This window comes from Colobus angolensis, unplaced genomic scaffold (assembly GCF_000951035.1).
Source record: "Colobus angolensis palliatus isolate OR3802 unplaced genomic scaffold, Cang.pa_1.0 Scaffold196, whole genome shotgun sequence".
Taxonomy (NCBI): domain Eukaryota; kingdom Metazoa; phylum Chordata; class Mammalia; order Primates; family Cercopithecidae; genus Colobus; species Colobus angolensis.
In genome coordinates, this window is record NW_012115110.1 from 4,123,733 (window position 1) to 4,149,717 (window position 25,985).

Consider the following 25,985-nt stretch of genomic DNA (forward strand, 5'->3'; position numbering starts at 1 on the left):
TAATATGAAACTCCTTTATAATGGAGTGACTTGCCCAGATCCTGCAAGTAACAATGCAAGAAAGGGGCTGCTGTATAGGACCTGCAGGTATTTGTCTTTTTTACTCTTGAGACTGGAAAGGGAAATCGACTCTCCCCCTGCACCCCGCCTCCGGGCAAGTGAGGAACCCCTTGTTAAAGTGGGGCATAGATAAGTGTGGAGTTTCATTAAGTTAAGTTGCAGAATAATTTAGCATTACCAGGAGCTCAGATCACGTCGAAGGTAAATATTAACCTTTTTTATTTCATTTAAAACAAAAATTTAACTGTCAACTTAGAGGTGATTCATTTTGGGGGGAGTTGTGTGCTTTAATTTCGTACTGCAGTTAACAAAAGCATAGTATATAAATATTGGCTTAATTCAAAGAGAAAAACAGATATGCCATATATACCTATTCTTTGGAAGATGCCATTATTATTTTAAATACTTCCACATCCTCCTGGAGGGAATTAGAGGCTCTACTTACATTTAGTGCACCTACAGACGGCAAGGAATGAAAGCAAAGGTGGTGTGTGTGTGGGGTTGGAATTGCCCCAGGTGAGGCTGTTCAGGTGTGATGCTGTTGACGCAGCCCCTTTGCCATTTTGGGCTTTTCTGAGCGTCTGGAAATAATTTATGTGTGGGTTGTATGTCAGTATTTTAAGACTTAAATGATAAATTTTCCTTGCACGATTTTTCCCCCAATTTAAAAAAGAAGGATTTGCCGGGGTATGAGGGTTGTTACATGCAGTAAAGTCCTACGAATAACCACAATTGCTAGATGTTGGGAGTTGTTATAGTACACTTTTTCTTGTAACTCTTTCTCATGTGAAGTATGTTGGGAAATAGCGTTGATACTTCTTTAAAGCGTGTGATACACCGTAATAGCTGCATGTTCTGTAACTTTTTTCACCTGGCTTGGACTACAAGTGATACCTTCTAAATTCCCTGAAGTGTAAACATGCATTGCAGACACTGGCGGGAGGGCAGACTCCTCTCCCTCCAGTTCTTACCTGTAGAACTTTCTGAGAGCAGGTGGTTGGAAGCAGTTTCTTCTTGATGTATAGTAATGTATACCTCAGGGCTCGCTTGGGAGGACCTTTAGGCTTCCAGCCTGTTATGGAACTGGAATGGGCTCCGTGTCTCTTAGCACTAGAAAAAACAGATAGACGCTCCATCTCTGCAAGTCTTGGGTTGTATCTCTGCTCTTAGCGGTAGCGCATCAGGCCCCATGCATCTCACTTGGACTCCCCAAGCTATTTTCTCCTGGTAACTAGTCAGCCTCAGTAGGTCGTGTTGCTTTTGTTAGTGAATGAGCCCACTAGGGTCAGGTGCTGTGTTAGGATCTGGGGATCTGGTGCAGGGACGATATGGAGACAATCTCATGATCTTAACCCATCCTGAAACCTGCCTACAAGTGCCCATTGTCTAGAGCACAAGAGTACCCTGCTCAGTTGTGCAGGTCCCCTCTCACGCTCTTCATCACCCATGCCCAATCATCAGATGCTGTTCGTTTGGCCCTTTTAATCTCTCCACATCTCATCCTCAGGCAGGCTCTTGTTACCTCTGTGGAGATTGCTCAAGCAGCCGGAGGTACCTTCAATGCACTCTGGTCCTGCTTGAGTCCTTTCCCATCACTGCTAATGGGGTAATCTTCTCTGCCGGCAGGTCTGGTCAGGTTCCCCTTCACCCTCTGATGTCACCTCCGATCTCCAATCTCCATCTCCAATCCCCCACATTAAAGTCTAAAGCCTAAAACTCAGCAACACCTCCAGGGCTCTGCTACTCAGATGGCCCTGGGTCCTGGCCCCTGGCCTCATGCCCCACCCCTTGCCAACCTGTTAGAACCCAGCTGTAAGGCAGTATGGTGTAGGGCATAAGAGAGGGCTCTGAAGCCCGCCAGGAGGTCTGGTTTGATGCTGCAGTCATGCTCTTGGAACCTTCCTTTTCACCTTTGCTGGAGACCTCTCCTTGCCTGTCTCCGGGTGGTGTGTACCATGCCTCCAATATGGCCCTGGGTGCATCCACTTCCTGCTGTCTCTGCCCAAAGGGGCCTGTGAGGACTATCTGCTATGGGCCTAGAAGGGCACGGTGACCTCTGCTTGGGCTGCTACTCCAGCTGCTCTTTCAGAAGTAAACCTAAGCGGTGGTAGAGTTGGGCCTGTGACTAGAGGAGGTAAGGTTCCACCAGTGATCATTTCCACGTGGCCTGTTGGTCCTACATGAACCAACCTTTTCGTATCAAGAAATAGTTCTGTCTAGAACTTTCTTCTGGCCATCAGCTTACCCAGAGTGTTGAGAAAGGCCACCAAAAAGTCTTTCAGTTGTGGCTTGGAGAAGGAAATAACTGAGTTTTAAAGGCACACCTGAGCTGACCAATAGTAAAGGATCTTGTTGCTGGGAAGCTGCTTGGGGTTGTGATATAGTCCCAGGCCGTGCTCTTCTGAAAATGCAGTGTGCGTTCCTCATGGGAGGGTGAGCCTGCTGCGGAGCACTGGCTGAACCCAGTTGGGTCTTTGCCTGGTAGCCCATGTGGCAACCCGCACTATTTGTCCTTTTCTGGGGAGGAGTTTTCTGTCCTTGGACACTTTGCCTGGTGGCTTGGCCTTGTGAGACTGCCAGTCTGCCTTCTGCTCAAGTAGGATGAAGAAAAAGCAGGTGAAAGAGGACAGGGATTGGTGCAAGAACCTTCAGAGGAGAGGAGGTGAAATGCTCCTTTTGGCTCTGGTTCTTATTCCATTGTTTGCTTGAAATCCCAAGCCTTTGTTTTGGGAATGGTGTGCTTAGCGTGAGCTCTGCTGTTGACCTGGGCTTCTGACCTTGAGATGTTGGGCAGGTGTGTGGACAGGCCCTGGGCGCGTTGCATCCCAGCCTCTGGCTGCTGTTACTTGCACGTGCTCTCATGCCCTGACCCAGCAGGGCTTTGGGCTGTTGTTACTTTGCCATGGTCATTCTAGCAGCTTTGGTAAACCTCTTCAGGTTAAAAGTCTTGCATAAGTGAGAGTGGGAGCATGGCCTTCAGATATTTGGCCACATCCTGACTGGTGTGTTACAGAGACCCAGGAAGAGCGTAGTTGAACGAAGACATGTGCAGGTGTCCCGGGCTCTGAACAGCTTCTATTCAGAGTTTGGCCTTTCGAAGGCTGTGCCATCTCAGGTGTGCCTGCAGTGTGCAGCAGGTGTATGCAGCTTCCTCTCTGCAGGTTTCTTGATATTTAATCTCATCTTTTAATATCTTCTGTTAACTCAAAGGAAATTCTTAGTTTGACGTATGAGAGAGACCGACCACTGTCAGCATAGAACATGGTCAGCCGTACCCTACAAGGCCCCTGGTGAGAGTCATTTCCAACTTGGTGCATGTTTTTTTCGATTCTTTCTTGCAAAGGAGTCAGAGCTTGGAGGCGCAACCAGGATCCTCCCTCCTCCCCAGCCTGACCTCACTGACATAAGGTAGAGCAGGTGTGACCTGTCTGGAACATCCTTGTGATACTCAGCAGGGCCTGCTGCAGAGCACGGGAGGCATCACTCTAGGGGCCTTTCCCTCCCATACCTTCCTGTGAGTGTTCAGGATCCATGAGAAAGGGTGTCGTGAGACCTGCTGTAAAGGATGGTGGTGGCATGTGTGGACCTTGCTTTCTGAGTTTCACTATCTGAGTCCCAGAGGTATAAGCTTGTGGAGAGAAGTGTGCATGATCACACTAAGCAGATACTTGCTCCTGCACTGTTGGGGGAGGAGGAGGGGTTAATTTCATAATTTCATAAATTAACTCTTCCAACACTCCTCCCATTTAGTAATAGCATCACTTGTTCCTGTCTTTTGTTCCATTGCCAAGCTCCACAAGGTGAAATTGAAAATCGAGTGCAAGACACAGGCTGTGCTGGAGTTGAGGAAAGTTTTGCTGGAGAACTGCTTGCACCGCATGTCTGGTCACTGATAGATGAGGACTGGCCAGGTCAGGACAGCTGACACTTGGAGAAGGGGCTGCCCGGGAGGGCATGACAGACTCTGGAAAAGGAGGGAAAAAGGCTTAATGCTCATGCGGTGGAAGTCAGAGTGAAGCAAATTGGGTTCTGTCTGTCTTGTTGCTGTGAGCGTGTGATGGAACAACAGTGTCATTTGCTTTTTCTCAGAAATATTTAATGCATGTTTGTGACATAATTTTTTAAAGTAATTTCAAGTAAATATTGTGAAAAGTTCTAAGATTTTTGTCTCAAGGTAAAGTCTCAAACTGTCTTTGGTCACGATTTAATATGATATTTTGTCCTCATTTTAAATGGATTCATGTAAGTGTTCTGTGGGAGAAGAGTTAATGGTTATCCTTGGAAAATAAGAACTTTTTATGCCTCAGTTAGGCCATATGGTTTAGGATCTGATTTTGTAGTTGTGGAGTAAAAAAGGTTGTTTAAGGAAAAAAAAAAGAAAAAAAACTTGATATTCAAATTCAGAAACTTGAGTTTTGAGGATGCAGCCAGAATTTGGACTAACGGTGGAGAGAGTTGGCAGAGTCAGACCACCCAGACTCGCAGAAGATTGAAGAAGCTATAGTGCTGCTGTGGAGAGGCCCTTTCTAGGAGGTGTGGCTGGCTTGCCAGTGCTTTCTCTTCTCTGCAGTGAATTGGATGGCAAGCCTCGCCCTCTTTGAAAGCTGCGACTCTGAACCTGCCTTGAGAGCATCTCAGGGAGGGCGGAGAGGTGGTCTCAGTCAGCGCTGACAGGTGCCCAAATTACCTGACCGGTTGTGAATGTGTGCCTGAGTGAGGTGGCCAGGATGCCTTTTCTCCCAGCACTGTGGATGTACACTCATGCAACATCCTATTTTTGAGATTTCTATGTTGTGGTAGTTCTCTGTTGCTGTGTAGCAAATTAACATAAACTCAGAGGCGTAGAAGAACACTCATTTATGGTCTTGTGGATTCTGTGTGTCAGATCAGGGATGGCTGGGTTGGTTCTCTGCTCAGGCTTTTGCAAGGCTGAAGGGTGTTGGCCAGCTGTGTTCTCAGCTGGCACTCAGGGTCCTCTTACCAGCGCATTCCTGTTATTAGAATTCAGCTCCTTGCAGGATCGAAGTCCTGGATTGCTTGCTAGCTGCCAGCAGGGGAATTGGGTAGGGCTCTCTCAGCTTCTTAAGGCCACCTGCATTCCATCTGCAAAGCAAGGTACTTTGAATTTCTCTGACGTTTCCCGCCAGCTGGAGGAAGCCCCCTGCTTCTGTGGGCTTGTGTGATTGAGTCAGGCTCCTGCAAATAACCTGCCTACCTGAAGGTCATGTAGTAATATAACATGATCATGGTGTGATAACCTCCTCAGAGCCACAGGTTCCAAGGAGTAGGGTGTAGGACCTTGAGGGGAGGAGGTTCTTCTGTGGGTAGGCTTCCCCTGACATGGAATCGGTTGATGAGGAGGTTGTGGTTCTTCTTGTCCAACACTTTTCCCCTGACTGGACTCCAGCCCATCGCAATGACTCTTGCAGATTGCCGGTTCCATCCTCTGGCTTGGTGGTTACTGCTGAACTCAGGCAGCCACCATAATCAGGAGAACCTTTCTGTGCTGCACTCAGATGGACATTCTTTAAAATACGTCATTTAAGAAAAGTTTGCAGGAAAGCCGTGTGAATATATGAAACTACAGTGATTGAAAAGTCCTGTTTGTGAGGTGTCCTGCATTGGCTAGATTAGGAAAAGGGTCATTCCTATGCAGGTGGGAGTTGATGACTTACCCAAGAGTCACCTCTGGAACATTCTCTTAAGTTCATAGCAGTCCATCTTTGCAGAAGGTGTGGGGGACACTTGTCCTGCAAGCCCAGGTTCGTAGGAATGTTGCCTTCCCCAGACCCTTGGCTTCAGAGCACCTTGCCTCCTTTAGGAGGGACAAGAAAACTCCCATGTGGTTCTTCCCTCTGTCCCTTCCTGAGCCCCTCTGAGTGTTTGGCTCTTGTGGAGTTACTGCTGCTGTAACAAAGCTGACCCCACTGCCCTCCTGAGTCTCCTCAGGGAAGGAGGAGCTGTATTGTAGCCTGCATTCTTAGTGCCAAGCACATGGTAGCCACTAAGTAAGTATCTCCCAAGAAAGAAGAGCAGAAAGAGGATCTGCCAACTCAGGAGGGCAGGTGGGGGATGGCAAGTCTGCGGAGTATTCATAAACCAAATGCTAAGGGAAACTTTTGTTGTTTGTCTTAGAATTTTAAAAAAATAAAATCTGTTGCAGTTTATCTGCTTTCCTTCCTGGAGGGTGGCTAAACTAATGTTCTGTTTTACAATATAGAATGCAAGAGCAGAAAACATTCAGGAAAATTCTATACTGTATTTGAAAAACATCACCATTTAGTTTTAACTGCTCGCTCTTATTATAAAAATTAATAGCTAACTATGAACAGTTAGAAAGCCTGGAGAAGTATGGAGATGAGTTGTCCACCATTGGGCCACCCAGAGAGTGCACTGTGAGCCTGTCCCTGGTCCTGTACTCTGGTGATGGGCACTGCATTTGCTGGCAGTGAGCCAGGGAGTGGACCACATCTGGGCCTGGGCTGGGTGGATCTCTGCAGAAGTTTATCCATCTCTCGGCTGACAGGGTGGGCTAGATGGGAGCAGCTCTGAGGGTCCCTGTTGGCAGAGAATGTCTTTGATTATCAACAACATGCCTTTTTGTTGTGGGCTTGTGATCTTTTTCTTTCCTAAATCAGCTGCTGTGCATAACCAGTTAGGCTCTCCTGTGGCTTAAGATTGGAATTGGTTTCCCAATGCTAGGATGTGGGTGTTAGGTGGTTTCTATCTTTCCGTTTGAAAAAGATTTCAGATCAGTGTAACATTTCTAGAATCCTGTTGATCTGAGGGAATGGTAGGATGTAGTAGTTTAAGGGAAATGAAAAGTTGAATTATTTTGATGTTTCTGCTTTAAACCTGCTGGGTGGAGTCCATTTCTGAGCACTGGGAGCCACGTGCTTGGCTCTTGAGAGCCTAGCTCCATCAGCCCATGTCACACACTCACAGGTCTGGCTTTGCCTGGTTTCACCACGGTTTCTAACTTGAGCCTCAGTTTCCCCACCTGTGAAGCAGAGCCTGTGGCACCCACCTTAGAGCACATGAAAGACTTGGAAGCACTCTGTGAGTTGTCATGCAAGAGATTAAAAAGGCCACCGCTGCCCTTTTCTCCTCTCTTTAAGGAAATTGAAACCAAAAATTAAGTCCTCCTTCTTGCCAGCTGGACGGGAAAAGCCTTTTTCTTGGTTTTTTGAAAATACAACTTTCACTTTCAGATCAAAGTGAAAACTGCTAAAGACTGAATGTTCTGAGTCTTGGTAGTCAGGAGCTGGAGGGGTGTTATGAATTGAAAGATACCTTTCTATTTGTAAAACATTTTAACAATGCCTTAATAATAATGTCTGTTCTAGTTTTGTGTTTTAGTTTTTTTTTTTTTTTTTTAACCTGTTCTGAAGGTACATCAGCACTCTTCTACAGCTTTAAATAAGAATCTCATCTCCCTAGAGGCAAGGGTACTCTCGATGTATTTGGTCAGGGGTGAATGTGCTACTCTGTGTGACTCGTTTAAAGTTGGTTAAGGTTTTTTTTTATTTTGTGCACATAGTAGAAACAGTGGACTCTTGCAGCTTTTAACATAGTGTTCTGTGTATAGTGAAGGAAAACAAAATGAAGGGCCAGGGAACATTAAGAAGGCAACTAGAACATCGCTGTCCAGTAGAGCTTCCTGTGGAGATGGAATAATTCTAGTTTTGCACTAATACGGTAGCCACTGGCCATATGTGACTTTTGAGTACTTGAAATGTGACAAATGCAACTGAGGAGCTGAATTTTAATTTTATTTACTTTTAATTAAAATTTAAGTGGCCATATATTTAGACAGCTCTGAACTGCAGTAAGTTTAGACTCTATTTGAAACAGTGTTTGATTCAGTAACTGTTGCTGAAATAAATTGAAACTCATACAACAGTAAAAGCTGTGTTACTCAGCAAGTTACCACTGTGAAAGCTCTAGAAATTGTTTGAGTTTCCAGTGCAAATCCTTTTCAAACAGCCGCTGTTTTAATAGCACGTAAAGCATAAAATAGGTTCATAGCAGCGCAACACAGAGCAACATGGAGAAACTACTGTGACCTGGAGTGTCTCCAGTCCAGCGTGCAGGCGAGAGGTCTCTCAGCGTTTTTGCACGCAGGTTAATGATGGTGTAGACGGTCACTTCCTTCTCTGAACATCCTTCCTGGTCACCAGCACCATTGTGGCTCATGTGTGTGGGGCTCTTTTGGCTTAGCTCTCTGTGTGAGTTTGCTCCTTGAGTTCCCAGAGCTGACCCATGAAATGAGTGATATAACTCCTGTTTTGTAGATAGAAAACTGAAGCCTTGACAGGCTGATATGACCTGGCAGAAGGTGCTGCACATGGAAGTGTCAGTTCACGGCTGACATCTGGACGCTTTACTCCTAACAGTGTTCAGTGAACCAGACATCGCTAACGTGGGGGATGGAACCTAGCAACTCATTCTACAAGTATGGTTCAAATATGTTGGTACAGGGCCTTTTGCTTTATGTTCCTGAAGAGATTAGACTCAGATGTGGTGGAGTGCTTTGACAGCCACCGCAGGACAAAGTTGACAGCTCTGGGGTTGGGGAGTGTTGAGGATTTCGGAGGGAAGCCAGTCCTGTGCAGTAGCAGGCTCTGGGTTCGTGCTTTCTCGAGGTGTTCCAGAACTGGCCTGGAGGGAGGCTGCAGTGCACGAGTGGGATTTCTGTCACCTGGAGTATTCTTAGAAGTTGCATTCTATGAAAAGTGGAGCATCTGATGAGCTGTTTACTCGCTGTTTTATCTGACAGCAGTTGAAAGACAAAGCAGAACTGGCAGCGCAGCCGCCTCAGTCAGCACTGCTGCGTTGGGGGCTTGACCTGCAATCTCGCAATCCTGGGCAATAACTCATTTTCAAGAAAGAAAAATTAAGCATTAAGTGATTGAAGCGTCTTGCCCAAGGCGCTACTAGAAAATAAAGGCGCTGGTGCCCAGATGCAGGTCTGCATGGTGTGCAAGTCTGGGCTCCTTCCCACACCCCCGCAGAGAGGGCACTGCTATGTTGGAGTGAAGAGCCACGCGAGACCTCTGTGAGTGGGCAGAGAGGGGCCCGTGGTGCAACACAGTAAAATGTATTTTGGTTATGGGCATTATCTCTAAACTTATGTAAAACATTATAAAAAATGGAAGGACAACAATGAAGTGATGGCCAAAAACATAGAAAAGGATACCTTGCATGTCCTGTGAAATGCAAAGAAATTCTAACGTGTGATTATGAGTTACCTCATGGAAGAAATCAAAAAGGTGAATCTATCTAGAGTTTGTGGTTCTGACTCACAAGAGACTGATGTTCATGCTGAAGGACAAGTGTGATGGGTGGAAGGATAGAGCGCCAAGACCACACTCTAAAGATGTGAACCTATGGGAACTGTCCAGGGAGATGAAAGCATGGAATGAACTGAAGCTTGCGGACTTGTTGAGTAGAAAGAGTCTTTTAGGATTGGTTTTAGAATAAAATAATAAGGCCTGTGGTTGGGGAAGATGACTTGCCGTTCACAGAGCCTCCCTTAACAGGTGGAGACCTCAGCTTTTCCTTTGCTGCCATCAAGTGAGTGGTGTACAGTCCTAGCCACAGTAGTAATCTCTGCTGGCCTGACTGAGCCCTCATCCTTTATGCAGTGTCTCCTGCCACCCTCCTGGGAGAGGCTGTTATCAGCATAGCTGGCCTGGGGTCACACAGCTGGTAGGTGTAAAGCTGGCGTTGGAGTCCAGGTAGTCTCACTCCATAGCCTGCCTCTTTAGCCACCACAGATGTAGAGCAAAGCGAGAATTGTCCAAAGAGGTAAGCTAATAAAGAGGAAAACAGGCTGGGTGCAGTGGCTCATACCTGTAATCCCAGCACTTTGGGACGCCGAGGGGAGTGGATCACGCGTTCAGGAGATCGAGACCATTCTGGCTAACACAGTGAAACCCCGTCTCTACTAAAAATACAAAAAATTCTCTGGGTGTGATGGCACGCACTTGTAGTCCCAGTTACTTGGGAGGCTGAGGCAGGAGAATCCCTTGAATTTAGGAGGTGGAGGTTGCAGTGAGCCGGGATCACGCCACTGCACTCCAGCCTGGGCGACAGAGCGAGACTCCGTCTCAAAAAAAAAAAAAAAAAAAAGGAAAACAATTATGCTGAGTTCCAGTAGTCTCTGGGTCCAGAGAAGTGATGTCTGGCTTCTCAGGAGAGATGCTGATGCTGTCTGAGGGCCTGCCCAGTCTCCGAATGATTCAGAGACTCCAGGGACGGACAGTTAGTGCCCTAATTTTCCCAAGAGGATTCTGAGGGTGACTTCTCTCAACCCAACAGGAGGACCTGGTGCTGTCATCACCAGTTGGAGAGAGGCTGTTTTGTGAGGCTGGGGACCACCTGCTGTGTGTGCCCTCTTACACTGCCATTTGCTGATCGCTTTAGAGCTAGAGGTTGTTTCTAAGAGTGCTTCGTGCTAACTAAAAAACTAATGACATCGTTTTTATAAAACTGATTCATGGTTTGTTTTTTAAAGCAGAAAGCTCTGAAGTCACTCAGTCCCACCACCCAGAAGGACAATTAGGTGACTGCCACTATAGGACCTCTCTAGGCTCGTGTAGATGGACCCATGGATTGGTCAGTAGAAATACCTACATTAAAAGTCTTATCTTTACATAAATTTGCCAAATTATTACTTTTGCTTGAAAGGGAAAGATGTCTAACTTCAGTTGGAAATACTGGTTTCTAAGAGATACTGCTGAGGCTAAGAACATAAAACATGAAAACCGTAAGTGGCTAAGTGCAGCAACATCAGAGTAAAATCTTGATGAAGTCTTGGTTTGCTTGGGCTGTGTAGGTTGGAGGCTCAGCCTTTGTTTCTCCCTCCTGTGGTGCCCGGTGGTGGTGTTTCTGTGTCCATGAATTCTCAGCATCTGTGGTTGTAGTTATGACCACTATTGCCCTTACTGAGGGCCAGGGCCTGTGCTCAGCACTTCCCAGTGTGGATTCATTAAGTCCTCATAACAGCACCATGTGGGGGCAGCTGCGTCCCTATGTCGTACTTGGGACACGATCTGACCCCAGTCACTCGGGCTCCTGAAGGGTCTGCAGTCTCACCTCTGCCTGGGAAACCACGATTTGCAGCATATTCCACAGACCTCATGCTCATCACCAGGAGGCTTCCTGGGACTGCTGTCTGAGGTTTCTAAGTTCCTAACGTGGTTCATGCTTCTGGTGAGTTTCTTTGAGGCTACATACCCAGCATTGCCTCTGGTCAGCTCAGCCCTGTGGTCCCGTGTGGCATCCTGCAGCGTCCTCTGGCTGTGACTCGTGCTGTGCCACCTTGACCTGGCATCCACTGTCCTCCACTGCGTTTTGCAGGTGGGAGCCACTGTTGGTGCCTTTTGTCATGTGTGTTGAATGGTCAGGGTCCCAAATAAGAGCTGATTGGGGTCATCCTCCTTGAATCTGCCATGTGCCTGGGCCACTCTTTGCTTCAGAACCCACGCGTGTTGCCTGTCCTCTCTGGCTTGGAGGGTTGTGTGGAATCAAAGGTGAGACCCAGTCCCCAGGGATGGGCGGTTGCCTTTGATTGCCCAGCTGTCCTGAGCGCCCTCCCTTCCGCACCCAGCTGCTGCCTCGGTTGCTTGCTTGAGGATCTGGATGTAGACTGAGGTCGGCCTTAACGTGGCAGGGAGTTTCTCTTGAGCCTTGGATACTTTGTTAGTGGTCCCATCTTCCTGTGAGTGGGAGCATCCTGCCTGGCCCGGCCTCCCAGGAGTGACCTTAGCTCTCTTAGTATATGGGCTCTGCCTGCCTTGGTCCCCAGCTTGCCACCCTAGTGCACTTGCTTCTTCGCTCTTGTTCCACTCCTTGTCTCTGTCCACCCTGTGCTTTCTTGGTGTGTCCTTACTCGGTGTTTTCTGTGGAGCAGGGCATCCTGGGCTTCCTCTCTGATCCCTGGCTCCTGTGCTCTTCCGTGCTGGGCTCCCTCTTCCTTTCCCTTTTCTGCTGTGGTGCCCTCACACAGCTGGCATGCCACGGATGTCGCTCACCCAAGCCCTTCCTAGTGGTTGCTCACCAAAACACCTCCCACCTCGCCCCCCGGGACCTTCTCCCCTTCCAGGCTGCAGGCAGGCTGAGGGCCTGGCATCTCAGGAGTGCCGAGGCTCAGCAGGAGGCAGTGGGGTCTTTGCTGGCACCTGGGCTCTGCATCCTGACTTTCTGAGGGCTTAGTCCTTTTGGTCCATCTTGAATCTCCTCCAGGCTTCGGACTCTGCTCTGTAGCTGGCCCATGGGGACAGGTACACTCAGGCCTGGTCTTAGACTCCGCTGCTTGGGCTGTGCCGGTGCCCTTGGTGTCCTCTTAGTCCGTCCCACCTGGGGGCCCCGTCCTGCTGTCCCTTGTGACAGAATGCTGTCCCCTTGTCTTTCCACAACTGGCTGCTCATTGCCTTTCCTGTCTCAGCCTCAGTTCCAGCCCCTTGGTATCAGGGAGGCTCTCCTTGACCACCCAACCTAAAGTTCACAGCTGTGGTTACCAGTTTAAATTTCTGCATAGCACCTTTTTGGTTTATTTTGGCTACTTATCTACCCCATCATGCCCCCTGTCCCTCCCATATAAACTCAATGCGAGTAGGGACCGCATCTCATCATCCTGCCCACAGCTCTACTGTCTGTGTCAACCGGCTGCGCTACGCAGAGGCTCATGGTAAATAACTGCAGACCACGAATCCCATCTGCTTGCTGTGCTTTAATATTGGCTTACATATTTGGATCCAGTGAGTTCTTTTCTCTCTCTCCCTCTCTCTCACTCAGTCATACTTACTTTGTGTAATTGGTGATTTCCAGCCTTTTGTATAGTCCTTTCTTGAATAGTTGTTTTCTGTCATCTTGGCGGGGCCTCGGGGTTGACTGTGTGGAAGGCAGGGGCCGCAGAGCTGCAGCTGCTGTCTGGGCTCTCACGGCGCCTGCGAGGTGTAGGCAGGTGCTTTACCTCTGAGCCATCTGTAGAATGGGGTGACGGTGGTCTCATCAGACTCAGTGAAGCGTGTCATACAGTGAATGCCTGGTCACAGCAGGCAGATGATGAATGTCAGCTAATGAGTATTCATCACCAATGAATAGTAACAATTTTTTCTACTAAGGCTATGTAATGTAGCCTCGGAATCCCACTCAGCACAGCCTCCTGGCAGCAGTGCCTTTGAGAGCTGGCATGGTCGAGAGACCCTGGTTGGCCTTACTAGTGTGGTTGGGGTACTTGAGAGAACTCCTTCCTCACATAGCTCTTCTGGTGTTTAGTCTTTGCATCTGGAGGTTTTTCACGATTGTGGGATAGCTTTTTCAGGGGTCTTGCCTTTGGCAGGGCAGGGATGTGTACTGCTGCAGTCTGGGGTATGGGATAACTTTCTAAACTAGACCCAGAACTTGACGGCCGAAGGGGCCTTTTAGCTGTGCGGGGCTAGGAGCTGACACAGGGTCAGCAGCATGAGGTCCTGTGGTGCTGGGTGGCAGAGCCCGGAGGGAGCCCCTGCTGGTGTGACTTTAGTGTAAAGGCTACAGGATCCCAAATTCTTACAGAAGACTTAAGACGGGCACAGTGATGTCTGCTCTTTGACCCTTGCAGTATGAATTAGTAAAACTGAAATGATTATGCTTCCTTTATTAGGATTATGAAAACAATAATGTACTTATTGAAGAAAATGTGGAAAATACAGAAACTACCTATAAGTATTTTTTTATTGTTAACATTTGAGCATATTTCTTGTCACTTTTTTTTTTTTTTTTTTTGAGGCGGAGTCTCGCTCTGTCGCCCGGACTGGAGTGCAGTGGCCCGATCTCAGCTCACTGCAAGCTCCGCCTCCTGGGTTTCCGGCCATTCTCCTGCCTCAGCCTCCCGAGTAGCTGGGACTACAGGCGCCCGCCACCTCGCCCGGCTAGTTTTTGTATTTTTAGTAGAGACGGGGTTTCACCGTGATAGCCAGGATGGTCTCGATCTCCTGACCTCGTGATCTGCCCGTCTCGGCCTCCCAAAGTGCTGGGATTACAGTCTTGAGCCACCGCGCCCGGCCTCTTGTCACTTTTAATGCTGCTTTAAATATGTAGCAAATGTATCATTTTGCATTAAAAAAAATGCTACTGGCATTTCCTCCTGTCCTTAAAAAGCTCTTTTAAACAACTTTAAAATATTGTATAGATAGATGTACACAATTTTCTGAATAATTGGAGTTATAGTTACATCTTTTCACTCTTTAGGAAAGGACTGGCCTATTTCTGTGTTGGGTTCCTTCCTGAGTGTGGTTTCCAGCTCAGGGCTCGGACTTCAAGATGAAGACTTGAGTCCTGGTTGTGTATAGTCTTGGGCCAGTTATCATATGTCTTAGTTTTGTCGTCTGTAAAATGAAAATAGTAGTACTTGCCTCAGAGACTATTTGGGAGGATCTATTGTGAATGTTGGTAATGCGGATATTGTGTAGTGTCCCAGAATATTAATGTTTTTAGCCTCTTGGCTCTTATTCTGTATTGTTGCCCCAAAAGATGATCGCTTATCTTTCATCCAGTGTAAGGATATCTGGAAAGACAAAGTATAGCTGCTTTCATTTCAAAAGTGATCAGCTGCTTGAGCTAGCAAGCAAGGCTTGTGCTAGCTTCCAGGCGCAGTTATGCAGTTTCACAGCAGGCGCTGTTCCCTCGGAGCACCCAGAGGTGCTCTGTGGTCGTCAGCAGTGATGCCGTGGCTGCACTGCCAGATGGGGTGGCAGGTGGACTAGAACAGATGTGGCTCAGGAAGTGCCTTCTTCTTGGCCTCTCCTTAATCTCTTTCAGAGACTGTGGGTCCTTGATTGCGCTGTGGGTTGCTTCAGACCTCCAGTATTAGGAGACTGAACCCCTTGGTTTTTTTTTGTTTTTTGTTTTGTGCTGAGCTGGGTTGAGGACATGTTAAGCAGGTGGGGTGCCTCCCCTGGGTTTGCTCCTGGTGGTTCCTGTGGTGTGGGGTGGTTCTGAGTAGTTCTGGCCCCACTGCTGGGGTATCTGCCGACTCAGTTTGTGAGATGTGGAGCTTCATCCTGGTCTGGTGCCTCATTTTCTTCTTTAGCAGTGGGCTTAGAACCAATGCAGATTCCCAAGTTAAGTATTTTTCCAGTGGCTTAATTATTACAAGTTTCTGGTACCTAAGCCCTTTCTTTCTTTCTGTTCTGAGGGGAAGAGGAGATTATGGTGTTTCTCCCCCCTCCGAGTGGCCCCAGGACCTTTACATGGCATTTGCAGTGTGCTTGGGTTTGCTCTACCGGGGTGAAAGAGTATCGTGCCCCCCAGCACGCACAAAGGCACCTCTGCTCACCCTCCGGTGAGGTTCTGACTGGCCCTGGGACATCACCTGCTCCAGGATCCTATGTGGCTCATCCCAGGAGAGATGTGGGAGGGAAGGGGAAAAAAGGCTTACACTTGTCGAGTGGAATTCCTGTAGATCTGAGTTCCACATTGATTCCTAAGCTTCAGAGCCCTCCTGCCCTGGCTGTTTTGTGAATGTTAGGAAGTCTTAACCTTTTTAACCAAGTTAACATTGGCTGTCTCAGGAGGCTCACAGCTCCTGCTCCTCCTCCAGGGGAGTGCGCCCTCCTCTTCTGTCGGTAGCTGTCAGGTGTCCCTTCCCTCTGCAGCAGATTCTCCTGGGTCCTTGCCTGGCGTTCTCCTTACACGTGAGCCTGCAGCTTCATTCACAGCCCCTGTGTAGAAAGACAGGCACATCGATAGGTCCCTCCCTGCCCAGAGTGGGTGGAACTGAGGCAGACACTAAAAGCAGCTGACTGGCAGCCCTGGAAACACGAAGGATTGCATTTATAGTTTCAGTCCTTTTCCTTCTTTCGAGCCTTGATTTAAAAGAGAAAAAAAAAAAAGCCTTGAAGGCCTGCTTCTGGGTTTTCTAATTTGTGCAGGTATTAGTTGCCTTGTAATGTAATTAAAAATAAATAAAAATGATTTATAATTAGCTCATTAACTGTATCAGTAAATGGATGCTTTAAAGAGGATCATTGATCCCTCAAAATAGAAGCAATGCAGTCATTCCCTCATTATGCTGTACTTGAGATTTGCTCTAGCAACCCACTCTTCCTGAAGTTAAATATTAATCCAGACCCTATCAGTGCAGCGTAGTAGTGTCTGAATCAGTTGTGGTGTTGGTGTAATAGCATCAAAGCATGTTACAAAATCTACAAAATTGCAGTGGTTAACTCCAAATATTTTCACTAAGACATTGTTTTTTTGGGCAAAAATACATAGTGAACATTGTGGAGCTGAGGTAAGGAACTTCAATTTCTGAGAAACCACCCGTTTTAAGGGTTTTGAAGGAAGAGTTGGAGAAAAAGAGGGAGAGACTAAATTAATCGTGAGTTTCCAGTATTTTCTGTCGCATTTTACGTTTTAGTGGAAAAGACTGGGAACTGAACTCACATGCACTTTTTCCCTAGCATTCAGGATTGATGAGATTTAACGGGGTGTTAAAGGTAAACTGAGGCACATAATTAACATGGACAGAACTATATACCTGAGTGTCGAGAGTTGTGAAATTTCAGTGAGTTGGGAAGACTGGAAGCGCCCATTCTTCAGAGTGCAGCTCCTCATATTCAGTGGGTTTAAGGTGCTGAAGCCTTTTTTTGTTTTTTGAAATGGGGTCTTGCACTGACAGACTGGAGTGCAGTGGTGCAATCACCACTCATTGTAGCTTTGAATCCTGGGCTCAGCCTATCCTCCCACATCAGCCTCCTGACTAGCTGGGACTGCAGACCTGGGCCAACACTCCTGGCCTGAAACTTCTTGTATCCAGATGGGAGGAGGGCGTGTTCGTTTTTTTTGACATTTCCTTTCCCTTAAACATTGAATGACCTTTGACCATCACTTTGCTTCAAAGAAGCTACTGAATTTAAAGTCTAGGAGAACGTCCTGGGCAAGCAAACCCATAGTATGTTCCTGTATGTTCCCCACTCAGAGACCTGAGTTATGAAGTGTGTGGTGTGCTTCTTCCAGCCCCACTGTTCTTTCTGAAGTGTTTTATTTTACATAGGCTGTCCTGGCTTCAGGGCTGTGACCTTTGCCTTTGTGCCCCTTAGTTCATTTGTCCTTTACCTACTGCAGTGCAGTGCAGCTGCCTGTCCTTGGGTAGACTACAAAGAAGTCACTTTTGAACAACTTAGAAATTGTGTCTTGTGGGGAAGGCAGGGCAGAGCCTTGGGGCTGAGATGGAGGAGGAGCCAGCTCTGCCCTGGGAGGGATACGAAGCACCCTCTCTCCGCGAGGCAGGGGACGGGTGGAGTTGCTTCACCTCTTTGGCCCCAGCTTCAAAACCAGCCAGTCCTCCCTGGCTTTGGCTTTAATTCAAATTTGGACAAACTTGAAAACCAGTTAATCCCATTAGTTCAGCTTCTAAAGCCGCAAATCATGCCCTGAAATGGGTCATCTGTTTTCATCAATAGCTTTATTAGCTATGGAATAATATAGTTTTGTTCTCTAACTGTAGGATCCTTCTTTTGCTCTTAAAATAGCTCAGTAAGTTGGGTCTCATAAATACACACAGCAAGCATATACCAGGCAACTAAAATACGAAAACCTTGCTGATCTTGCTTTTTAGTACTAAAAGCAGAAAATCGGGAATTTACTAAATGGAGAAGTCAGTCAGTACCTTTTGATGGGTTTGGACTCTTGCAAGGTAGTGATTGTAAACAAGAGTGATATTTTGTTGTTTTTCAGTGAACTTTATTCTCTAATTTTTAGTAAAGCACACTAGGAAATAATGCTTCAGAATTCTGTTTTCTAGTAGTTTCCTGATTAAAATGAAAATTCACTAAAAAAAAAAAACTCTGCTGTCACCATTTCCTTTTTTCTTAAGATAACCAGGAAATGAATCATTCAGGGTTTGCTCCATGGTGATGGGTCAGGAAGCTGCCCCTGCTCTGTGTGGGGCAGGAGCCTTGCTGATGTCCCAGGATTTCACTTCGTGGAGACAAGCATCAGAGGCTTGCTTCATTTATAGATCCTACTTCTTTTCTACACCACAGCCAACTCAAAATGGTGACAAAATCTAAGACGAGGCTAGAAGTCACCACAGAGCAGTTGGAAGCTCTGGCCCTGGTTCTGGGGGCCGTGTTCCTGGAGTTGTGTCCTTTGGCCCCACCTCAGTTTGTCGGTTCAGCTCCTCAGCTGAGGATGAGATTTGTATCATAAAGGAGTTTCCTGGGCCACTCACAGCCCCCAGCTGGAGAGTGCCAGCCTAATGTGTCAGGAGTAGGGGGCGAGGCCAGAGGGCTATGTGCCAGCTCCTTCCCTAAGAAGCCTCCTGGGAAAGCCCTCCCAGGCACTTCCCAGGTCTCACTGGCCACCTGAGGCTGCAGGGGAGGGTGCGCAGGCCACCTCTCAGCTGGCACTGCTTCCAGCTGACATGCCGCCAGCCTTTCTCATGGGGAGGGGGATGATGGCATGCCGGGGGGGGGGGCAGCAGGGCCTTGGGGCTGCCTCGGGCTGTCAGTGTGTCCTACTGGTTCTGAGATGCCACCTCTGTGATCCACTGCAGAGGGATATATTCTATTATGGTCGATGCATAGCAATTTCTTCGATTTAGAGACGGAACACTAGTGAGCAGAACTGAAATTGAGCTCTTAAAAGATTTTGATGACTGGTTTGTGGATAGCAGACTTTAGTGTGGTTTTTATGCAGACGTCCTGCCAGTTGTAAATTCCCTGGAGGTTTGGTATGTGAGAACATAAGACTAAACTTATTCTATTTTGTTGAGAAGAAATGATTAAAACTTTTCATTGATGTACTTCAGTAACAGACTTTTGGAGAATTGAAGCAGTGGGTATATGCAGCATTTGAAGTCATAGATGAGTAAAGGAGGTATGTCGTAGTTGGCACTGGTGGCATGGCCTGTGGTCAGCAAGGCTTTTCTGTGAAGGTATGTGCACAGCTGTCTAAGGCAGTGAAAAGTCCTGGCAATGTTAGTATTGAATGAGATAATCCAAAACGCTTAGTGACTGTTTACATTTTTAAAGGGCTAGTTGGCCATTTAAATGGTATCTGCTAACAGATCAAATTATTCAGTGCAGAGGTAAAATATTTTCAGAATGTTAATTTTAGATGTCATTTTATAGAGAATGTATATGAGCAATGACAAGGTCAGCAAAATATCTTAGCAAAACTTGATTGATTCATTCCATGCACAGGCATGCGCTGTTCTGGGCACCGGAGATGGAGCGATGAGCCATTGCGTCCATTCACAGATGGCCTCCAGGATCGTGCGCTTGCAGGGAGGCCACTGGGTGGGCACGGCTGGGCAGTGCCCTCGTGGGTTTTGTTGGGCTGCTTCTACTGCGCACTTTTTCTCAGTCTGGTCAGTGTTCCACCTCGCTGCCTGGCCCCCACCCCTCGCCCTCTGAGGGCCTCACAAAGAGCCAAGCGGAAGGCAGGCTGGGGACTTCCCAGGTCAGCCCAGAGGTCTTCATGATGATGGTTGGTACTGTCCCGTGGCCACCATCAGTCTCACACTGCCTCGTGGGCAGTCCTGTCATCGTGCGGCACCTTGCTGGTGCCCGCTCTCGAAGAAGGGCCAGTGGGGCGCTTCGCCAGAGCTTTCTTGTCTGACTCCCTTATCCAAGAGGCATGGATGGCCAGGCCCCCGGCTGTGTCCTTTCTGTTCTGAAAAGGCAAAACAAAATTGTTCTTGGCTCTTATTATCTAATATTTGTTACAACAGTTGCTCACTTTTAGGTCCATTTTATTACAGATTTCAGACAGGTGTGGTTATTAGTGCCCCTTATTGTTTGGACACAATGCCAAGGTCAGGAGGCCCCGTGTTCCGCTGAGCCCCCCTTCTGCTAGGAGCATGGGCAGGCCACGCCTCGCCATTAATCTCTCCTGTTTTAGGGGAGGAATACCAGGCCACCCCCTCTTCTCTCTGTGCAAGGGAACAGACATTTGACAAAAACGGATGCCGTGTTACGCTGATTTGGTGTGTCTGAGGCAGATTGCAGCAGGTGTTATCTCAGTGCTCTTCCTTTCCTGGAGTGTAGAGCATGTCCTGATAGGAGGGGATGCCCCTGAGGGTGGTGAATGTGGCTGCACAGGTCCTGAAAGCTATTTGATGTTGCCGTTACTTCAGGTAGAACTTAAAGTTGACAGTACATTCTACTCTGCAGGCAGAAACCTGGAGTGGCATTTGGACAAACTGGAATGCCCTGTTTACAGTATGCTTTAATGAGTTAAATCTGGGGGATGTGGAGAGCATTTTAGCAGCCTAGCTTTGGCATGCTTCCATGACTTTGGGCCAATTATTGAATAATTCCAAGCCTGCATCTTTGTTAGAATCTCTGAATTTCTCCTGTTATCCTCAGAACGGGACTGTGAGGTACGGAGGCCACGTGGTGTAGTGGTTTAGGTGGACAGACTTCCCCATGCTGTTCTCAGGGATAGCCCAGGACTGGGCCTAGCTCTCTGCAGTGACAGTGATAGTGACTGGTGAAGGTGCAGGGATCCACCCAGACGCTCTTGCTGATGGAGAGAGGCTGGCCTGTGGCTCTTCCCTGGGGTGGATATTAACCTGCTAACGTGCAATATCTAGTCCTGCTTACATTACTAAGTGGTAGGAAATTTTAGGTAACACCTCAGACTTTAAAGTGGCCTACTGAGCTGGTAGAAAAGATAGTTAAATGCCTAGTATGTAGTTGGTGCTCAGTAATTGTTGAAAAGATAGAAGCTTTACTTCAAAGCTCTTGTAGTTTGTTCAGTTTGGAAAAAATATTTTAATGTTGGGATCTATTAACAGCTGGACTGGTGGCTGTCTGAATTGGGACCATGGTTAGGGTGACGTGTTTTCTTACTTTTTTTTTTGGGTGAGACAGTCTTGCTCTGTTGCCCAGGCTGGAGTGCAGTGGCGGAATCTCGGCCCACTGCAGCCTCTGCCTCCCGGGTTCAAGTGATTCTCCTGCCTCAGTCTCCCGGGTAGCTGGGACTACAAGCTCGTGCCACCACGCCCAGCTAATTTTTTTTCTATTTTTAGTAGAGACGGGTTTTCACCATTTTAGCCAGGATGGTCTCAATTTCCTGAACTCGTGATCCACCCACCTCAGCCACCCAAAGTGCTGGGATTACAGGCGTGAGCCACCGCATCCAGACACATGTTTTTTTAAATTAAATGTGATAGATAAAATTAGGCTGCAGGGATGGCCTGATTTGCAGGTGCTTCATGAGCAAGGGTGCCCAGCATTTATTTGCTGCTACTGGAGTCTCGTGTGTGCTTGCAGCCTAGCCTTAAACCCTCTGTGGGTGGTTTGGAATGCTTACTCCAAATGACTTTTTTGGCAGGGTGGAAAGTGGCGATACTTCAGGTGAGAGACAGTTGAAATTAACTTTACACAAGAACCAAACTGTAGGCTGACGCGGGGCTACTCACCTTTGGACTCACCCCGGCGGGTCCTGTAAGAGGTGCTACGTGCTTCCACTTTGCCAGCTGTTCGTTGGCCCTGTTTTGTCTTCTGCTGTTTGCCTGATTAGTGAAACTTAGAATGGAAACAGGCGAGTTTGATTTGTTATAATTCCTAGGAGTCATAGAATGGAAGCAGGTGAGTTTGATTTGTTATAATTCCTGGGATTGGATAATTTGCTTTCCCCTCTCTCCATCTTTAATTAATGTCTTAAAGGAAAAGAGGACGACAGCACTTTTCCTGCAGTCATCGGTGTAGGCTTCAGCCTTAACTCATGACATAGGCTTGTGCCACTGACCACAGGGCTGACCTTAGCTCTTGGAGCCCATGGGGTGACAGGACATCAGCACCTTTGAGGTGGCGGCATGAGGCGTCTTCCAGGCCTTGCTCCTAGTGCTTGAAAACACTGCTTTAGTTTTTTGTTAAGAGAGACAGAGGCCCTACTTACTCCTATCCCACACGCATCTGGCTGTTGACCTCCTTGTTGGCCTCTTAAGGAGAGAATACTTGAGTATTGAATTAGATCAGCTTTTCTGCCTCCAGGGACCCTGTTTCTCTCTGCTGAGACTGGCAGATGGAACCTGGATTTAGTGGATGGTCACCAGGTAGCTTGGGCAGACCTGGGCCGCCGGGCCCCTGAGGACTCACATACCTTTTTTCCTGTTCACGTGTTCCTTCCCCACCCCTTGGCCCATTCTCAGTCCCTCCCATCCTCCTTAGCTGAAGCACTCAGGGAGGTGCTGATGGGGCCTTGGGACATGCACTGGAGCTGGGTTCCACCCTCAGACCTGTGCCTGACTGTGCCACATTCGTTGGAAAGCTGCTTTCACACTTTCTGGATGGAATTCTCTCATTTTTTTCACTGCAGAGTCACTGAGATGATTTGTTTTTGGATAAGTGTTTAAAGGCCAGTTGTAAATTTATTGATACTTGGAATTGACAAAATTCACTTGTTTAGTGTTGCTAAGTAATGCTGTGTAAGTTTGTTGAACACAGAGTTTTCATTTTACACTTTCAGAGGAGAAATGAAACTGAATTTCATGGCCAGAAATATGTTTGAGTGTCATCCTGATGTAAGAACAGAACAGAAAGCGTGGTGACGTTTCATTGTAACTCTAGTATGTTTTCTCTTTTGTCCATTAGACTACATGAGGAAATAATTGACTTTTATAACTTCATGTCCCCTTGTCCTGAAGAAGCAGCTATGAGAAGAGAGGTGGTGAAACGGATCGAAACTGTTGTTAAAGACCTTTGGCCGATGGCTGATGTGAGTATGTTCTTTGGGGTTCTGTGCTGCAAGTCATGTGCGAGTGAATTTAAACACCCTGTGGTGATGGGTCGGCTGGATCCACACAGACCTTTTCCCGTTGGCCCGAGGCAGCCGTTCTCCACGTGTGCTTTGAGAAGGCCAGGTCGCCTGGAATGCTAGGAATGCATGGCCCCTGGCCCGCCTGCACCTGCTGCCGTGGACACCTGCGGTGGCCGCAGGTCTGTGGGACGCTGGCACACACTCAAGTGCGAGGACCATCGGCTGAGGGATTTTTTTTTTTTGGAGCGGGGCGAGTGGTGTGATTGTTTCTGTTAAGTTCACCTTAAATTTAGAAATTTCACCCTGTCACCCACCCCTGCTTCCCCACCACCACACATGGTAGCATATAATGCGTTCATTTTTGTAAAACTTGGAAGTGTTCCCTCATCACACACCACTCTTGCGGTGAAGGAACAAGTGTTTTTTGATATGTGGAGAGGGGCCTTCTGGAATGCTTGGTGCAGGCGGTGTGAAGCCTGCCCCTGGCTGGCTCTGCTCAGCAGCCTTCCCTGCTGCTGGCTGGGCTCAGTGGACCAGCAGGGCCGGCCATGCTCTAGCTGTGAGGGGCATGTGTGCTCTTGGGCGGTGGGCAAGGACGACCCAGTTTTCTGCTCCTCTTTAAAAATGATACATATTTTTGGCTTTAAACTTCAGAGCCCTAGGACAAAGCCCTGCCCCAGTGCCTTAGCTGTGGGTTTAAGAAGAGGTTGAAGGGTTCAAAGCTAGCTCTGGAAAGTCCTCAGCTTTGAAGGGTTGTAGGGTGAAGACAAAACTTGTTTCACCTCTTAACTTAATTTTGAGTTTTTAAACATTCCTTTTTGGGGCACGTCTTTAACTTAAAGGGAATTTTCTGGTTAATTGTTACACAGTCCCCTCCGTCAGTTTCCAAGGTAGTTTTATTTTCTACCCAAGGGTATAGTGAGGGCTTTCTTGTAGGAAGAAGTAATGGTAGTGTGACTGCTTGGTTTGTGGTATACATTTTAAGGCAACCACTATTTCTTTCAGGTACAGATATTTGGCAGCTTTAGTACAGGTCTCTATCTTCCAACTAGGTGAGTACCAGACTGCATGGCATGGGCTAGTGTCTGTGCTTATTTAGGGGCTGGGATGGTGTCTGGGCAATATTAAGGACTACAAATAGATTCTTTGTAATTGAGTCTAAGGCGAAAAAGGCCAGCTGAAGGAAAAGACTGTGGTTACAGAAGGAAATTGGCAGAAAGATTTAATTTAGTGTTATGATGAATTCATTGCTTTGCATTTTGCCTCACACTTAATTTGTTGGGGTGCAAAAATGCTGGATGCTGGAAACGTGAAGAAGACAGGTGGGAGGACTGTGGGAAGTAAACGCAGTAGAAAACATTCTGCTGATACTTTAGGACATGTGTTTGAAAAATTGATCTTATGTTTCAATGAAGATTCAAGCAAAATTCTCTTTAAATAGTATTTTCTAAGGATTTTTACCTGATAGGAAAATGTCAAACAAGTTTGCATTCTAAAATGTAAACTAGTATTTTCTCATTAAGGATTGATATCTAGATAAATTTCCTGTGCACTGTCTCATTAAAAGTTTACCTTCTATTAACCCACTGCTAGTTAGCATTTGGAGGCTGAAGAGGCTATAATCTCAGGATTTGGGGGTTGATGTTAGCAGGGCCAATGGGTAATTGAACAGGTTCGGGTATCCAGGAATCCGTGAGTCCGCAGGAGTGATCCAGTGTAGGTAGTGCCAGAGTAGGTGCTGGGAGAGCGGGGCCTCAGCCTGGTTTGGGGGCAGGCGTTTTCATCTGAATCCCCTCACATACCTAGTGCTCTTGGGAGAATCATTTAACCTTCTTGCTTTCCGTCTTATGGAAGTCTTCCCTTCAGTTCAGCGAGGACTTGCTGTAGTTTATGAACTGCATTTCACTTCCTTAGGGGCCATAGGCTGGTGGGATTGTGTCTTGGCCTTTGGGGGAGACGCAGGCACACGTGTGGTGGTGCTTATCCTCCCCACACGAGTGTGTAGGCTGTGGTAAGGGGAGCAGTGGCTGACGTGCGTTTTCTTCTGTCAGCGACATAGACCTGGTGGTCTTCGGGAAATGGGAGCGTCCTCCTTTACAGCTGCTGGAGCAAGCCTTGCGGAAGCACAACGTGGCTGAGCCGTGTTCCATCAAAGTCCTTGACAAGGCTACGGTGAGTGCCTGGCTTTGGCCCCCCTGACTGGGCAGGAGCCTCGTCACACCCCAGGTGGTTACAGGATACGCTTGCGTCACGAGCTTGTGGTATTTTACACAGTTACTGGCTATGGTTTCAAAGATTAATCTGCTCTGGTATAGACAAGTGTTTTGTTTCTGTTTTATAGTCATGATCACTAACTGAGAACATGTTTAGTGAGTCTGAACTTTTGGGATTTGTGAGCCCATTAAACTGTTCTTGGAATGAAAATAGATGATTGTGTCTACTCGTGTTAGGATGAATAGGAAAGGAGAGTCATATCTGAAAGTGGACACTGACATTCAAGTGCTGCCCATTTTGGAGTGTTTGGCTCAATAATTAAATCATGGTTTTTATGATTACCATTTGCTACGTTAAATTCAAGAGGAACAACTTAGCTTTTCCTTTCGTTGTTCCAAAATATATACATATATGAAAAGCCTCTTTGGGGGAAGTGTGAAGATGAGACTGTTCCTGGTGTGTACTTGTTAAAGTTTATGTCAGTTCAAGATTCTAAGCCCCCAGTGACTGAGGTGCTTGCCTGTCGTGTGACAGTTCTTAGCTCACCTGTGTGACTGGCTAGCATTTCATTTTTACATTTGTGTGTCAACATATGTGGTGTGTGATTAACATCCTCCTAGTGTTTAGCAGAGTGTCAGTTAAGGCGGGAGCTTCCTCCTGCCTGTGCGGTGGTAGGGGAGGGGGCAATCACGTGTTTCGCAGGTGATTCATTGTCGGGTGCTTTTGATTGGGGCTGGGGGCAAGTTTTAAAACGTGATATATGCACTGAAAAGTGCACATGTACCAGGTGCACCTCTTGGTGAAAGTTAACGAAGTACACGTGCTCACGTCATTGTCATGTGGACCAGAGAGAGCAGGCAGCACCAGAGGCTCCCTCCAGGCCCAGGTTCCAAAAGGGGCTGTTGGCTCTTCTCATGAGCACGAGACAAGCCCTGGCTGGCCACTTTCTC

At 47.4% G+C, this 25,985-nt stretch overlaps 1 protein-coding gene across 1 annotated transcript in view; it reads left to right on the plus strand.

Annotated features, from left to right (window-relative positions):
- Window positions 1–9: 9 nt before the first annotated feature.
- The window catches only part of PAPD7 (PAP associated domain containing 7), a 42,008-nt gene continuing 16,032 nt past the window's right edge, over window positions 10–25,985 (plus strand). The window contains exons 1-4 of the mRNA XM_011940962.1: window positions 10–261; window positions 22,656–22,779; window positions 23,827–23,873; window positions 24,873–24,993. Coding sequence (XP_011796352.1) covers window positions 22,690–22,779; window positions 23,827–23,873; window positions 24,873–24,993 — 258 coding nt within the window. The 5' untranslated portion in view covers window positions 10–261; window positions 22,656–22,689. The remainder of the gene's footprint in view (window positions 262–22,655; window positions 22,780–23,826; window positions 23,874–24,872; window positions 24,994–25,985) is intronic.